This window comes from Halichondria panicea, chromosome 13 (genome assembly GCF_963675165.1).
Source record: "Halichondria panicea chromosome 13, odHalPani1.1, whole genome shotgun sequence".
Lineage (NCBI taxonomy): Eukaryota > Metazoa > Porifera > Demospongiae > Suberitida > Halichondriidae > Halichondria > Halichondria panicea.
The window spans coordinates 4,113,125-4,127,775 of NC_087389.1; the positions used below are offsets into that span (position 1 = coordinate 4,113,125).

Genomic DNA, 14,651 nt, shown 5'->3' on the forward strand with positions numbered 1-14,651 from the left:
AGTTAAAAATGATAAGGCCATGCATGCAATTTGCTTAATATAATTTAGATTGGTTATTATGGTGGTTGATAATAATTATACGCACGAACAAAAACGATTAAACACGTACTTATTCTATACACGCTACGTCTTGTCACAGGACTGACTACTATTGTTGTCCAACCTACTACTGTCCCCAGTGCTGCTGCTGTTGCTAGGGTCCAGCTTGTAGTAGCCCTGTATACCACTGGAGGGCTCATCAGCCATGTCTTGAATGAGAGCAGAGGTGGCACCCAGTTTATGGTCCCTGCATGAAAAGGGACGTCCAAAGTTTTCTCGGTGAATGAAAGTCAATTTAAATGATGTGCCTATTAACTTTCGTAATAAGAGTTCCTACAGTATAATTATATAGGAGGTAGTTTTTAGTACAGTACTAAGTTGAGATGTCAGCAAACCAAAGCTATATGGCTACAACCAAGCTCAAAACGCAGTGGGTGCATGTATAATATATAAGGCAGTAAAAGCTTGTTTGAGCGGCCAGAACTTGAATTAGCTAGTCTAACCAATGATAATTATGATATCTGGCTTCTCAGCATGGCAACAACAATTCAAGCAGGTCAATAAGAATCAATAGTACCAAATTTCAAACGATAACCCACACGCACCATTTGTCCCTGTATTTCCTCCGAGCCTCAAGTTTCCTCTGTCTCTGTTTGTCTCTCTCCACTCCACTCATCAACATTCGCTCAACCCCTGTCATCGCCATGCCAACCGGAACACTACATTTAATATAGGGAGATGTTTCATCAACATAATCATTTACACACAGTACATTGTAATGTATAGTAGTTGCAGAACGTGCGCATGTAATCAAAGAGATGGTTCAGGATCCAAAAAAAGTAGATGAGAAATATTTTTCCGGCCAGTTACCAGTGCATGGTGGAAATGCACAGATTATCGAAATAAACGCATGAACAGTAAAGCGTACCTTATCAACGTCCCCAGCACAGTACCCCCTATGAAGGGTTTGAGTCCTCGGGCCACCCTGAACACACCTCCAGTGAGAGCTGAAAGTATGGGTAAGTACGTTAGAGGGGGATCCAAATAAAGCTTTGTCAGTTCTATAATATAGTGAAGTTGAAGCTGCTATACAGTACTACATGAGAGGACGAACAAGGATCACATGACATGTACAACCTCCAGCGGAGATGTAGTTGAGAGAGTCTTGTTTGTCTCTATACTCTGACAGGAGGAGGGTCGTACCACTGCAGGGGTCAAAGGTTGTAGAATAAAGGTTATTAAATAGAGACATATAGACTTACATAACATACATTCTTTCATACTACACAATTTATATTTATTGCTATTCCCGCCATAATTATAGTAGTTTTGGACCGTACTTATTGTGACCCTCAATCTTAGGCAATTAATTTTCTGGCCTCTAAAAGTAGCGACAACTGCGTTGACAATTGTTTTTTATATGTCGCGTCCTAAACAGAGGTCCACCTAGCCTCGATTCCAGGCGGCTAGAAGCAATGTAATTTAAGCGGCATGTAAAAGGATAGTAAATAACCTGACCTACATGTACCTCCAATTAGATGCAACCTTCTAAATATGCGACAACAGGACTTCAACATATAAAGCGAATACAGTATTTTCGTGGGGCAAAATATTCGTGGTTTTCGTGTATGACTACAAATATTTTACCCACGAATGAAGCGACCTTGCTTACCTTTACCTGCAGTAGTGCAAGCTCCAACCCCAAAAAATATTACCCACAAATGTCTGAATCACGAATATTTTGTCCCTCAAAAATTACTCGCTATATACAGTAACTATGGTAGTGAACTACAAGTCGCAGACAGTATGTCGTGCCAAACATCGGCATGTACATTACAGCATGCACCCTTCTCACCTGAACAGACCAGCAAAGAGTCCCACCCTCCAGCTCCAGTGAGAGCCTTTGCGCATAAACCCCAACAAAGACGCAGCGTGGAGCTGACGCTATGAGAGGGGAAAAGTTAGTGTATATACCGTTAACAATCATTGCCTGGATATGTGGCAATGACTATGATTAAGTTTTACTGTAGCATTCAGCGTAGAAAGTTAGCTCTTACTGTATACGTAAGATTTCAAACTAACTTCAAAGGAGGATGTTTAACCAAAAACCACCTCTAGATTCAAATGCATGCATAAGTATACATTATAATTCTACCACATACTGATTATAAACTATACACACTCTAAAGGCCCTCACGTGCACTTCACTGCTAGCTGACACATGTATAAATCTACGATTGTACATTAAGTACCCCTCCTCTTCCACCCCTACACACATAATAATTAATACATGCACATGCCACACTAGGCACCTGACTGACCCAGAGGAGGTACGACAGGCGCGGTGCAGCTCAGGCAATTAGCCTTTGATTGACAATAATTATCCGCCCACGTCGTACGTTTTTGCTGAGAGTAATCAGAGGCTAATTACTTGAGCTGCACCGCGCCTGTCGGACCTCCTCTGTGACTGACCTGAGCTTGCATGACAGAAGTGAACTTGGAGGCGTGGTTGTGAGTGATGAACTTGTCTCCAGAGTGACGAGCTCCTATCATCCCACCAAATAGGAACCCGGCAACAGACGCTATGAATATAGTTAGGGACAACTCCTTCAGCTCAGGGGCTAAGTCATCACCAGGTCTGCACAAGCATGCACGTGGAGACAAAACAGTCACAGTAAAGGAGATACGACAAATTTAGGTAATTTATGGCAAGTTTTACAGAGATTATATATAGTTAAAAATCTCATCTGCATGGATGATGTGATACATGTAAGACTACATCTGTATACAAATGTCTTAGTTTCTTGCAAAGACGCAGGAAAATTAGTTGCGAAACTCAATCTTAAACTATGAATTTTTACACAAAACTCCTTCGCAACATCCCAGTGCAAATGGAGACAAAGTTTTTTTAGAGCAATACATCTGTGTACACTAAATTAACCAACGATTTTCTTGCTACAGGAAACAGATCAATTCATACAACTCCCACGCAATCTGTATACTATATACAGAGACTTTAAAGCGTAATCAGGAAACAGTATAATAGTTACTGAATAGAGACACAGAAAAAAAGATGAAGTTCCAGCTACTAATGATTTTCTCTCTCCTTGGTCTGGGGTCAGCCTGGAACCAACCCAGCACCTGCTACGTGAGACAATCTATTTGCTCGAGCGACTCGGAGATCAGAGGGATAAGAGAAACTTTGGTGTCCATACAAGAAACACTGAAGAGCTCTTTGACATCAATTAGTGCTTCACTGCAACAACTGGGTAAGAATAAACATTTTCAATAATTAACACATAACCTTTTATTTTTAGCAGCTCAAGACACAACTACTAACCCTCCAACAGAATCAGCTACAACTACCGACCCTCCAACAGAACCAGCCACAACAACCGACCCTCCAACAGAACCAGCTACAACTACCGACCCTCCAACAGAACCAGCCACAACAACCGACCCTCCAACAGAACCAGCTACAACTACCGACCCTCCAACAGAACCAGCTACAACTACCGACCCTCCAACAGAACCAGCTACAACTACCGACCCTCCAACAGAACCAGCTACAACTACTGAGATGTATCTCTCAATTGGAACATTTGAATATCCAGCTATCTCTTGCAATGACATCCCTCAAGACAGACCATCTGGAGAATATTGGATTGCGACTAACACTACTAGCTTTCCTATTCAGGTCTACTGTGACATGAATCGAACAAGCTGTAGCTGCAACACTGCAGGAGGATGGATGAGGGTAGCCAACCTTGACATGACTGACCCCAACCAAAACTGCCCAAATGGATTCATACTGGTGAACAGAACAACACCACCACTGCGTACTTGTGGCAGACCTGGACCAATTGGATGTGCGTCTACTACCTATCCAACTTATGGAGTGGAGTACTCTCGAGTTTGTGGGAGAGTGATTGGCTATCAAGACAGAATACCCAATGGTTTTATACCGTATATAAAATATAATTCTCTTCTTGACGATATTTATGTTGATGGTGTGAGTTTAACCCACGGACAGGCACCACGTCAGCACATCTGGACATTTGTTAATGCAGTCGATGAATCTCGCGGAGGTAACCATGTGTGTTTCTGCACAAGACCTGATCTCACTTACACTGGAGTTGTACCCCCCTATGTCGGTCAAGACTACTTCTGTGAAACTGGTAGCCGACAAAAAGCTACTGGTCTCTTCTACGCTGATGATCCACTCTGGGACGGTCAGGGATGTGCAAGTGGCAGTACTTGCTGTGAGTTCAATAACCCACCGTGGTTCTGCAAGCAACTCCCTCAGCCGACTACAGACGATATTGAGATCAGGCTCTGTGGCGATCAGGACACTGGAAATGAAGACTCGCCTCTGGAGCTAGTGGATATCTACATTCGCTGATTTATATATGTATTAACATTAAACGTTAAGCATTAAAAAATAATAGTTGCCTGATTTACTTTAGTGGTGCATTCACTGACATTTAGATGTAGATAATTTTAGTGTGTGCATGCATGAATATTTAAATACATGTACAGTTTTATTTGTCAATCAGTGATTTTCAATTTCATTATTAAGGCGTTACAGCACATAATATTATTTGACATCAGATAGATTTTACAAATGCACTATAGGTACATCAATCAAAAAGTGGCAGAATTTCAATGTTTGTTGCATATATATATATATATACTGCATGACTGTGTAAATGAAAGCACCACGTGCTGGCTGATGCCTCGGTCGATGTGCCAAACATTAACTATTGCTACTAATACACACACGTCATATTGATTGATATCATGATGAACATTAATTTTTGCATGCATGCGTTAACCTCTAGCATGCAGTAACTATAACCATGCTAAAACTCCTCTTCTCCAGCTTCTAAAGTTGGGCTGGGCACATCCCAGCCTATCAACCTCTAGTGTTCATCATTTGAAACCACATTAGTTGAAAATTTGTCCAAGTTTGAGTTTCAAGACGATCCTTGGTGAGTTTTTATATGCCTAGAAACAGAATTAAATAATCTTTAGCCTAAAAGAAAGTATAATAGTGTTCCATTAGTGATTGCAATGAGCCACAATTAATGTTGTTGATTGAAAAACGTGTGTTGCTGCTTTCAAGTATCAACTACGCTAATTGATTATGTGTTTATTTGTACGTACCTCTATATATGCAGAGGTGAAGAGAATCTAATTCCACAATTTTTAGTTATAGGCCAAGCATAGGAATAGGTTCATCGTAATGCCTTATTTCTATGACCTGAATGCACTCTTGTAAGAAGTTACACCTAGCTCAATGTAGTAGGTAAACGTTGAACATGTCGACTGTTTAATGTATGCAGATATGCCTTGAAGACCCAAATTCCAACATCACCAGGCAGATGCAAGAAATAAACAACTTCAGAAAGATTATGGGATCCCTATATAAGTTAAAAAGTCATAAAAGAACGTGAGAAGATGAAGAAAGTTTTTTTCGTAGTTTTTCATACAACGTTCATTCAATTCAGTTTCAAAAATTTCATAAATATCACAACGAGTGCTGCAAGCTGCGCTGTGCTAATGCCTCTCGCCATTCCTCAAAAGCATTAGAGTGAACTTTACATCAACATTAATGGGTGAATCAAAATTTGCATATGAATTTCACACAAAGAAAGTGAATAACTGACTTGTGTACATGCATCTATTGTATGTGGTATCATTGTAGTGTTTTGTGGCCTACCAGGACCTCAAGAAAGATGAAAATTGATTCTGCCATGTCTGGATTGTCTCACACGTGGGGATGAGTGCGCATGCGCATTAGATCCACAAAAATAAGGGGTGCGTCTATAAGCGGTAGCTACTAAATAACGTAGCTGCTCTTTTTTGACTCTTGTAGCTAATAAAAAGCTAGCGCTTTAATGCAAGACTAACTCATAAGTTGAATAGAAACTTTGTGCGAACAAATGATGCTACGAAAGATTCTGAAGAGACTGCAACAGCCTTCAATGTGAGTCAAACTTTCCGTAACTCGAGAAAGTTCCCTGTTCAAGAAAACTCCCTGTTAGGCTTACAATGCTCAGTTATATAGTACAGCCTCCTTTATTTTAGCTGAGAAAGTAATTTAATTTTGGGCTACTTCCATATAATTTTGGCCTCGCCTCGTCTCATTTGTAAAATAAATATACAAAAAAAAGGTCCTCACTTTTTCCTCACCACTGCACGCGCATTATCACTCACAACATTGACGACCATTACCAGGAAATGATCATGCAATTTTCAACTGTGACGACCATTACCTACCCAGCCTGACCGCTTGCTACGGTATACGGCCTTGAGAATAATTATGCCTCGGTGCGCATGCGCAAGCGAGGTATACGGTAGTGTGTTTGTGTGTCTGTGTGTGTATGTGTGTCTGTGTGTGTATGTGTGTGTAGACTGTTTGAGCTGCTCGGATCAATGAAGTGCAAGTAAGAGTTTAATTCTATAGGCTTCTAGTCATGTTTTCTTGGCTTGGTATTTGTGGATTTGCAAAATAAAGCTTCATTCTCGAGTTATGCCTAGTTTTGCTTACTTGGAATGCCATTGCAGCCTTTTCAGAAGAGTCCATAGCAAAACTTGTTCACCGAGTGTTGCTACTCTACTTAGTAGTTAGCTCTGCACTAAAACGCTAGCTATTGGTAGCTTCAAGAGTGAGAAGAGAGCTGCAAGGCTCTGCTGACTTGCAGCCATTAATTTTAGACTTGAACTTTTGGCATCGATCGTTTTTAGCAACAATCATCATCGATCATTACCCACTCTTCGAGTTTCCCTGTGATTCTGGATTCTGATGCAGCAAAATTAAAAATGTTCATTATGATAATTATAATCAATGTGTGTATAAAAGCTAGCTATTAGTAGCTTTATGATGTAGCTTTGGCACCTCTCCGAGGCATCAGCACCCGAGGTGATTTCATTACAATAAGCACACTGTATACAATCAGTTCAAGTGTGAACATTAAATTGTTATTTTGAGGCAGTGCAGTTGATTATTACCAGGAGTGTACTCCTGGCAGTACCGTATAGTGCGGAATTTTCGAGGGGTTTAATTTTCGCGGATTTTGTGGGTTAGCAATCCTACACGAAAATTAAGTCCACAAAATTGTTCTTTAATTATCTGCTATGCAAAGATTTAAAGGCGTGGCTTCTGGTAAGAGGTCATTCCGCGAACATTGTGCAACGAAATGCTTTTAGAGGCCATTCCACGAAATATAAGTGCCTCGAAAATTTCGCGCTACACAGTATTTCATTGTTCAATCAATGAACAATGAACAGACACGGATATTTCAGTGCCCTCTGTGTTGAGTTGGAGAGGAGACACAAGAGAACAGGTCTAGTACATGCATGTAGTCCATACATTTAGGCTTACAAGAGTGCCTTGATCCTGTCCAATCCTGTCTCATCAGGTGACCCAGGCTGTGTTTCTTTCTTCTTTCCATCAGCCATGATGACTTCTCAATCTCACAGCTAGATCAAATCAGATCAAAGAGGGGCGTGTCCGTGACCTCCATCAACCACGTGGAGTAGTACCAGAGCAGAGCTAGAGGTATCTACCAGAGTACTCTGAGATATAGTTGACTGTACGTGTACATGGTAGATCTAGACCAGCTAGACTAGACAGGCCGGTTTAACTTCTTTCTTGTTTGTTGGATGGGCTCCATTATTCCTCTTTGCTGTTTTCTGTGATCCAAGTGAGTGATCTGTTGCTGGGATGAACTTCTCAGATGAGGTGAAGTGTGTCTTCTTCAGCGAGTTTCATCACATTGCTGGACCCAAGATCACTTGTCAGGTAGGTTCTATTAAATACTAAACAACTGACTAGACACAACAAGCGTTAAACATTATACCTCGCATTTATATACCGGTATAGACATTTTAATTTGAATGTGTATTTACCGTATTAAATTGTTATAGAGCTGTAGATCTATAGACTAATTTACAGTACCAACATAATATTGCTCCAACTCAGACTAAACACAATTTTTTTAGGCAGGGTCGGGCGTGTACTAGTTATGCTATATATTATAGAAGCGCCAGCGGTTGCTGTAATTAATTTTTTACCAATTAAGTCGCCTTTACTTTTGGCCTAAAACATATTATGTGCATGCATTGATGCATACATGTAATATAACTGTCTACATGCAAAATCAAACCGTAGATCCACCTGCGTACTAAGAGATTGTACTAGACACTAGTCTACACTAACTGTAGCGCGTAAGCGCCACCATAATTTAAGCACTAGCTTGGATTGAACGATATTTTTGCGGTTCTAAAAGTGTGCCACTAATTATATTACATACTGTATTTGTAACACTGTTAGTTGACTGTTCCTATGAGTGACTCAATATCAAATAGTTCATTTTCCACCCACCCAGGTTCCCACTGACTTCCCTCTAAGAGACGCCTTTGATGAAGTCCATGATCTGATAATCACCAAGCCACAGCTTTACGACAGACTCATATCAGTGTGAGCTATAATAGCCAGTTAACGTTAGTGCTGTTGTAACACATTGCGCTGTGCGTAATTATGAGCTCAAATTTTTTGAGTCTTCATTAATTATAGACTGAGTAACTTGAGTAACTTTTATCACTTTCAATTTCATTTTGTTAGCTATTGCTGTTAAGGAAATGTTTTAAATATCCAACTTGTCTTCTTTCCAGAGATGTTGCCGGGTATCGAGTGGTGGGCTGCCCTAAGTGCATTGATGATAAGAAGTACAAAAGAAATGCATTCATATTCAATTTTGTGTTCGTTTTTGACTCCTCCACTGACCACACCCCCTATGAGCCGCTCATACAGAAGATTGGAGAAGCCTTCAGAACGTATGAGGTAATAATCATAATTATAGTGAATTTTTGTGGAGAATGTTCGCTGATTCAGGGTGTGGCTGGGAGGTATTGCATGCCTCAGGCACAAGTGCATCAAACCAAAAATTTGTTGGTACTGGAGTGACTTTATGCCCCCGCCCCCTTTAATAGCTATGGATACCGGCAGTGATTAAGATCATCAATTGATTAGGTCATGAAGCGATATATTGAATCGTGCATAATTACCCGAGGCGCGCGTGGGCGGCCACGGGTATAGTAGTCGTTTGGTTTGTCTGTTTGTTTGTCTGTTTGTAATTTCAGGGCCTGCTCACCTGGCTGCCACAGCACTGCGTTTATAGCATGGATAGCTGGATAGCCTTCACACGATAAGTTATTAGTTTTAACAATAGTAGATTTCGATGTTAGAGCTTTGTTGTCGAATAAAAGCGAGCATAAACTAAAAAGCTTGAACTTGCACGATGGCAGCTAGCTACCTAATTACACGCGGCCTTTATTCTCGAGGTATCCTCCGTATTTACAGCTGAAGTGGTCCCGTACCAAAAACAGTGGAAAAGGGTCACTACAATAGAAAGCTAGAATTGTGACTTGTTTGTTGCTCTGTTAGCTGACTCCAGGATCCAAGGAGTCATATCATTCTTCTCTGAGACTCCAGGCATCTTTGCTGTGATCCTAGTCCACTGGGCATGCCTCATTACGACTAAAACTCTGTTCTCACTGCATGCCTCTAGTCTGGTTTAGTTTTATTGCTCCTGAGTTGCTGTGCTAGACAGTTCAGTCATACACCACTACATGCATTGCATTATATCACTCTTCTGGTTTCTTAATCATGTCACCAGCCGGCCGAGGGTTTGCACTTCAGTGCTCTAGTTTATACATAATAAATAGTGGAGTATAGTCACTTGAAAAGTCGTTCAAACAAGTTGCCTTATATTGCCATTTTTCACTGTCCCACTTTGCACTCTCTGTATAAAGTCTTATATAATGTTGTGCTAACTATTGTCCTGCATGCATGCATGCACAGCTGGAAAGCTCCTTCCTGTCTGAGGACACACCACAGAAGGTGGCCAAACTCTCACACATCCTCACCACCATCAGAGACAGACTCAACACATGTGGATTCTGCACCATCAACATTGGTGAGTCAATAATGTGTTTATGAAACTTATTTCTGCATGCATGACCAATTTCAATATTGTTTACTACATGATTGTTTACTGCATGGTTTGGATTCTTAGTGAAGTACATAATTAACGACTGCTCTCATGTTCTGATTTAGCCCATTTGCACTCTTGCAGCTAATGTTTTAGTGCAGAGCTAACTACTACTAATTAAAGGCCAATAATTATATTGACTATATACTATACTAATGAAGTCATTTTCATGCTGGTTCTAAACATTCTAGCTTTATACGTTCTAACTCTATAGACATACATATATACTATAGATCGACTACCCTGTTCAGTTTGTATCGTGTCCGGAGGCATATTCTTTAGTACCGCAGTCGATCTTCATCAATTTTGATAAATAGCTTGTCTGCATGGCTCGATATCCCCCTGTTCATCTGTAAAATTATGGCAAGCCCAGTTTAAAATCATAATTAGACTTACATTTTTTGGAGAGAGGTAGACTGTCATCGTTTTTCCATAGATGCAAATACACAATGTACATAATTATTATTATTATTTTTGCATGTGCAGATGCGACCAATGATCTCCATCTGAAGATTGTGCCCTTGCTTCAAGAGCCACCCACTGTACTCAGCTATCACGTTCCTATCTTCACGTGTACTAGGGAAGACATTACTAACGTATCATGGGACCTAACGATTGAACAGGTGAGGGAGAGTCATATTTTAGAGAGGGCAGCTTAAAGGTAGCAATTCCTTTTCAAATTAATAATCAAACACCTGATTATATTATTTATTTTTGTCAAAGCAAGCAATTGCCAATCACAATTCCGGAATATGTTTTTTATCCATGCAGTGACGCTCATGATTTCTTTTGCTTTTCTGTATTCTCCAGATACTACCATATGTGAATGGGTTCAACCATATCCAAAAGATAGCTATGGAGTCTGACGTTAACATTGACATTGTCATGATATGTGTGCAGCATCTTATGTAAGTTATAATGTTCAAAATGTTGCGTGTACATTAAAATAGTTAATTCACCGTAAATGGACTTATAATAATCACTCTGTCGTGTTTTTGTCTTTTGCAGTGTGTACAAATTTGTCAAGTTAATCAGCATTTTTCAGGTTGGCTCAATTTCTAATACGTGCATGCATGTATATACACACATAGTTTTTGTTCTACTCCGTAATCGTATTATATGCTGTATTATGCGCTTGAATCATACCTATATACTGACTATCTCTCTTACTGTCTACTTCTTTGCAGTACTCAAATATGTACGTGTGTCTGCCCAAGGTAAAGACACTACTCACTAATACTAACCTGCAGAGTGAGTGCCTTGACTATGTGGCCATGGAAGGTTAGTACCAACAACTGCTGTATAGTGCCACATTTTCAAGGTGCATGCATAATACGGTTATTTGAATGTGTCTGTCCTCCTCTGAGGTTAGACACGTGTCATAACCGCAGTGGACCGAGGCTTGTGGGATGTAATCATTATCAATAAAATTGCCCGACTGCATTGGGATTCCCACGCGTCAGTGCACTCCAGTTTGTTTTATAAAAGCAATGCAAGCTAATAGGGTGGTATAGGTGGTGCTTCATAGGTTGAATCGGTCTGCATCCTGGGTATCAATATCATTAACCACATCCTGGGTTCATGATATTCATTATTACCCAGGCATGTACTGTATTTACAACAATAGTACAATCCTTTAATATCATGCACAATGAGCAATAACTCGCTGCACATGCGCACACTGAATACGATTGTTTTCTTGTACATTGTATTATAGCTTATGCAACGGCACAATACGTACCCTTAAGTTGATCAATGCGTTCAACACATTATCTGTATCACCATCCACACCCTCACACAGGCTCCACCCCCAAAGCATCTGATGTGTTCAGACTGTTTTGTAGTTTGGAGGCGGGGCTCACAGTTCGCGACCTTTGTAACAGAAACGATCTCAGTGCAATGGGAATCAATGAAAGGTGCATTATTGCACTCAGCGATTTACTTATTGGTATTTACTGCGCATTGTCAGCATTTTTACGTAATGGAGTTATTTATTGAGTCGCCTACCTCATGATTCGATCATGTACTCATGTACGGTTTGACAAAGTTAACGTATATATATATACATGACTGTAGATATTGCCTGAGCAGGAATAGGATGACTGTGTTGTACCCCAAGTGATAGACTATAATAAACAATTTTGCATTCATCTGCTTGGCTTCATCAAAGCATACTGTTTAACCACCCCCGGCCCCCCATCTCACTCCAGGATGCTGGTTCAGTTCGGTCTGATGAGAGATTTGATTCGTCGACTACAGAAGTACCCGGTGCTCGGTCCCACGGTGGACATTGAGGAGGCCCCTCCCCTTCCAGAGCTACAACCACTCACAGAGTACGTCCACTTGATCCTATACTTTTTGAATATGGGGTGTCCCAGAGCATTGTCATCGGGGTGTAATTGGAAATACAATATCTGCATTCACATACATGTAATGTGTGTACGATAAGTGTTTGAATTGGTTATTAATTTTAATGGTGTCTGTGACAGGTTTGCTAATCTGATTGCATGCCTGTTTGAGAGTTAACCAGAGTTTCATTAACAGTGTCCTAAGAAGAAAGACATTAATCTATAGACTCAGTGTACATCCCCTCTTTTGTAGGTAATCTTCCTTTGTCATTGTGTCATGGTGTGTGACTGTCACATTTTCTTGCAGTGCTTCTGTACATTTACAATCAGCTGTTAATGTTCTACTACTTCTCAATAATAAATTTTTTTGTCGTTCAAAATGTAGACCATTTCCACATTCGATTTGGTGCTGTAATTAGAACAACGTTTCTTTTGTTGGCTTTACCTATGCATGATTTAATAAACTTGAGTTGTCAGTTCTTTAACAATTACCCTGGCTATAAGATTTATAATTATAGAACGGGTTTTTGAAAGTCAATTAACATTCTCATGGATTACATTTCGATCACGATAATCTGTCTGTGTTAAATCTAGCCACGGAAATAGCCAATTCAGAGGAGGCGGGACGTGTGTCATCAGTCACATGGCAATGGAATGTGTGGCATATAATGTTTATGTTAGGCTCTTGACCTTTAACCTTTCCTTACATTTCAGTGTAGCTAAGGTGCCTGTGGTAGATCTACTGTTGTGCTCTCTAGCAAGCTCACATCACCTTCTAGTAATCTCGAATATTGTAAACTGTTATGGAAGACGGTAGGTAACCAACCTGAGTTAACCTCCCTAGACTGCTCTCCGTAGTAGCTTATATACAGTAAAAACCACTAGGTTTGATGGTGAATTTCAAGCTATTGAGCCGGGATCCCACTGGGATCGCTGGTCCACAAGTTAGTACTATCCTTTCACTACGTGATAGCTAAATTTTAGAGAAAATTTACCGTGGGATCGCTACTGTTTTGGCTGCTTGAAGATTTTCACTTTTCATGCACAAATCCTTGGATTGTTAATTATTGAAGCACACGTGATGCGTGTCCTACCTCCTCTGTAGCCAATTTGTGCTGTAAGCTATAGCCTTAACACCGTACGTTCTTGACTGTTGGGGGCATCCATTTAAAATTTTTGAAGCCCACAAATTAGCTGTAGGGGAAAACTTTTACTCGATCATGCACCCATCCCAACTGACAGATACTTGGATGGTTCCCACTGTTTTGATGAGATCTGCTGTGATTGTGGTACGTCAAACAATCATGTGTATATATATATATACGTACATTCTCTATGTGAGCGCTTTTAGTAGCGTTTTTTATAATTATAGTGCTCAATTATGTCCATCTGTTGTGTAGGTATTTCCGGACAAGACCTAGAAAACATTTTAGACTCGTCATCAAATGTACTCATTTGCTGGAAGTGAATTAGGCACAAAATTGTTTGTTTTAATGTTTCAGTGTTTTTGTGCAGTAATTAAATAAAATTAAAAAATTTTAATTATGTTGTAATTGGGCTCGTAATTAGTGCGTTCATGTTGTTCATAGTTGTTCATAGTTCACTAGACTTTTTAAGTTGTATTTTCACAGGTATTAATTTTTATTTGCAAATGAGAGTAAAATCACAAACATTTGTATTCGCATATAATGGAAATGCAACTCACAATTACTATGAATAACACTGAACTTAATACCAGCAAAATGAGTCAAATAGCAAAAAATTTACCTGTAAAATATCTCACCTAATAGTATTTTGAGAGATAATAATAATAATCGTATTAGCGACTGGAAACTGGAGAGTGTAAAGCCCTGTATCACATTCGGTTCAGTAATTGGATGTTGTCATTGACAAAGTGCAATTGTCTGTATTGTTTTTGAATAACGGCCGCTGTCGAAAATGTTAATAAAAACTGCAGAGAACTTCATCATTCACGATTATTAGATCCCACTTGTGTGTGTTTAGCAGGGAATTATGAGCCATAATCTCATAGTTTCCCAGGGAATTATAAGCTTGAGGGTATAAAGTACACGTATAATTTTTGAATGTACAGAAATGATAATAAAGCTGTAGCTGCATGATAATTAGCTATGGCTGTTCAGTTTTTTCACTACCAGTTTCTATAGCGTTTGCTGGGTTGATGGTAGGGTTCACCAGTATCTTTTCT

At 39.9% G+C, this 14,651-nt stretch overlaps 3 protein-coding genes across 5 annotated transcripts; 2 read left to right on the forward strand and 1 right to left on the reverse strand.

Moving 5' to 3' along the window:
- Positions 1-40: 40 nt before the first annotated feature.
- LOC135346297 (complex I assembly factor TIMMDC1, mitochondrial-like) lies at positions 41-7,567 on the reverse strand. Its single transcript, XM_064543873.1, has 7 exons — positions 7,427-7,567; positions 2,512-2,677; positions 1,895-1,983; positions 1,177-1,244; positions 968-1,046; positions 645-758; positions 41-286 (listed from the first exon to the last, which is right to left on the reverse strand). The coding sequence occupies exons 1-7, from the start codon at positions 7,501-7,503 to the stop codon at positions 124-126; spliced, it is 756 nt and encodes a 251-aa protein (XP_064399943.1). The 5' UTR covers positions 7,504-7,567; the 3' UTR covers positions 41-123.
- On the forward strand, positions 3,057-4,634 carry LOC135346292 (uncharacterized). Of its 2 annotated transcripts, none has more exons than XM_064543867.1 (2): positions 3,057-3,308; positions 3,357-4,634. In XM_064543867.1, exons 1-2 carry the CDS (start codon positions 3,113-3,115, stop codon positions 4,439-4,441), a joined length of 1,281 nt encoding a protein of 426 aa, XP_064399937.1. In that variant the 5' UTR covers positions 3,057-3,112; the 3' UTR covers positions 4,442-4,634. The 2 variants fall into 2 exon arrangements, with proteins under 2 accessions (XP_064399937.1, XP_064399938.1); XM_064543868.1 differs by having other exon boundaries at positions 3,360-4,634.
- LOC135346293 (GATOR1 complex protein NPRL2-like) lies at positions 7,560-13,987 on the forward strand. 2 transcript variants are annotated; one of them, XM_064543869.1, is made up of 12 exons: positions 7,561-7,846; positions 8,433-8,524; positions 8,719-8,887; positions 9,908-10,022; positions 10,584-10,720; positions 10,908-11,005; positions 11,106-11,142; positions 11,285-11,378; positions 11,899-12,013; positions 12,308-12,430; positions 13,688-13,734; positions 13,846-13,987. In XM_064543869.1, the coding sequence occupies exons 1-12, from the start codon at positions 7,769-7,771 to the stop codon at positions 13,911-13,913; spliced, it is 1,173 nt and encodes a 390-aa protein (XP_064399939.1). In that variant the 5' UTR covers positions 7,561-7,768; the 3' UTR covers positions 13,914-13,987. The 2 variants fall into 2 exon arrangements, with proteins under 2 accessions (XP_064399940.1, XP_064399939.1); XM_064543870.1 differs by lacking the exons at positions 13,688-13,734; positions 13,846-13,987 and adding an exon at positions 12,587-13,349 and having other exon boundaries at positions 7,560-7,846.
- Positions 13,988-14,651: the final 664 nt, after the last annotated feature.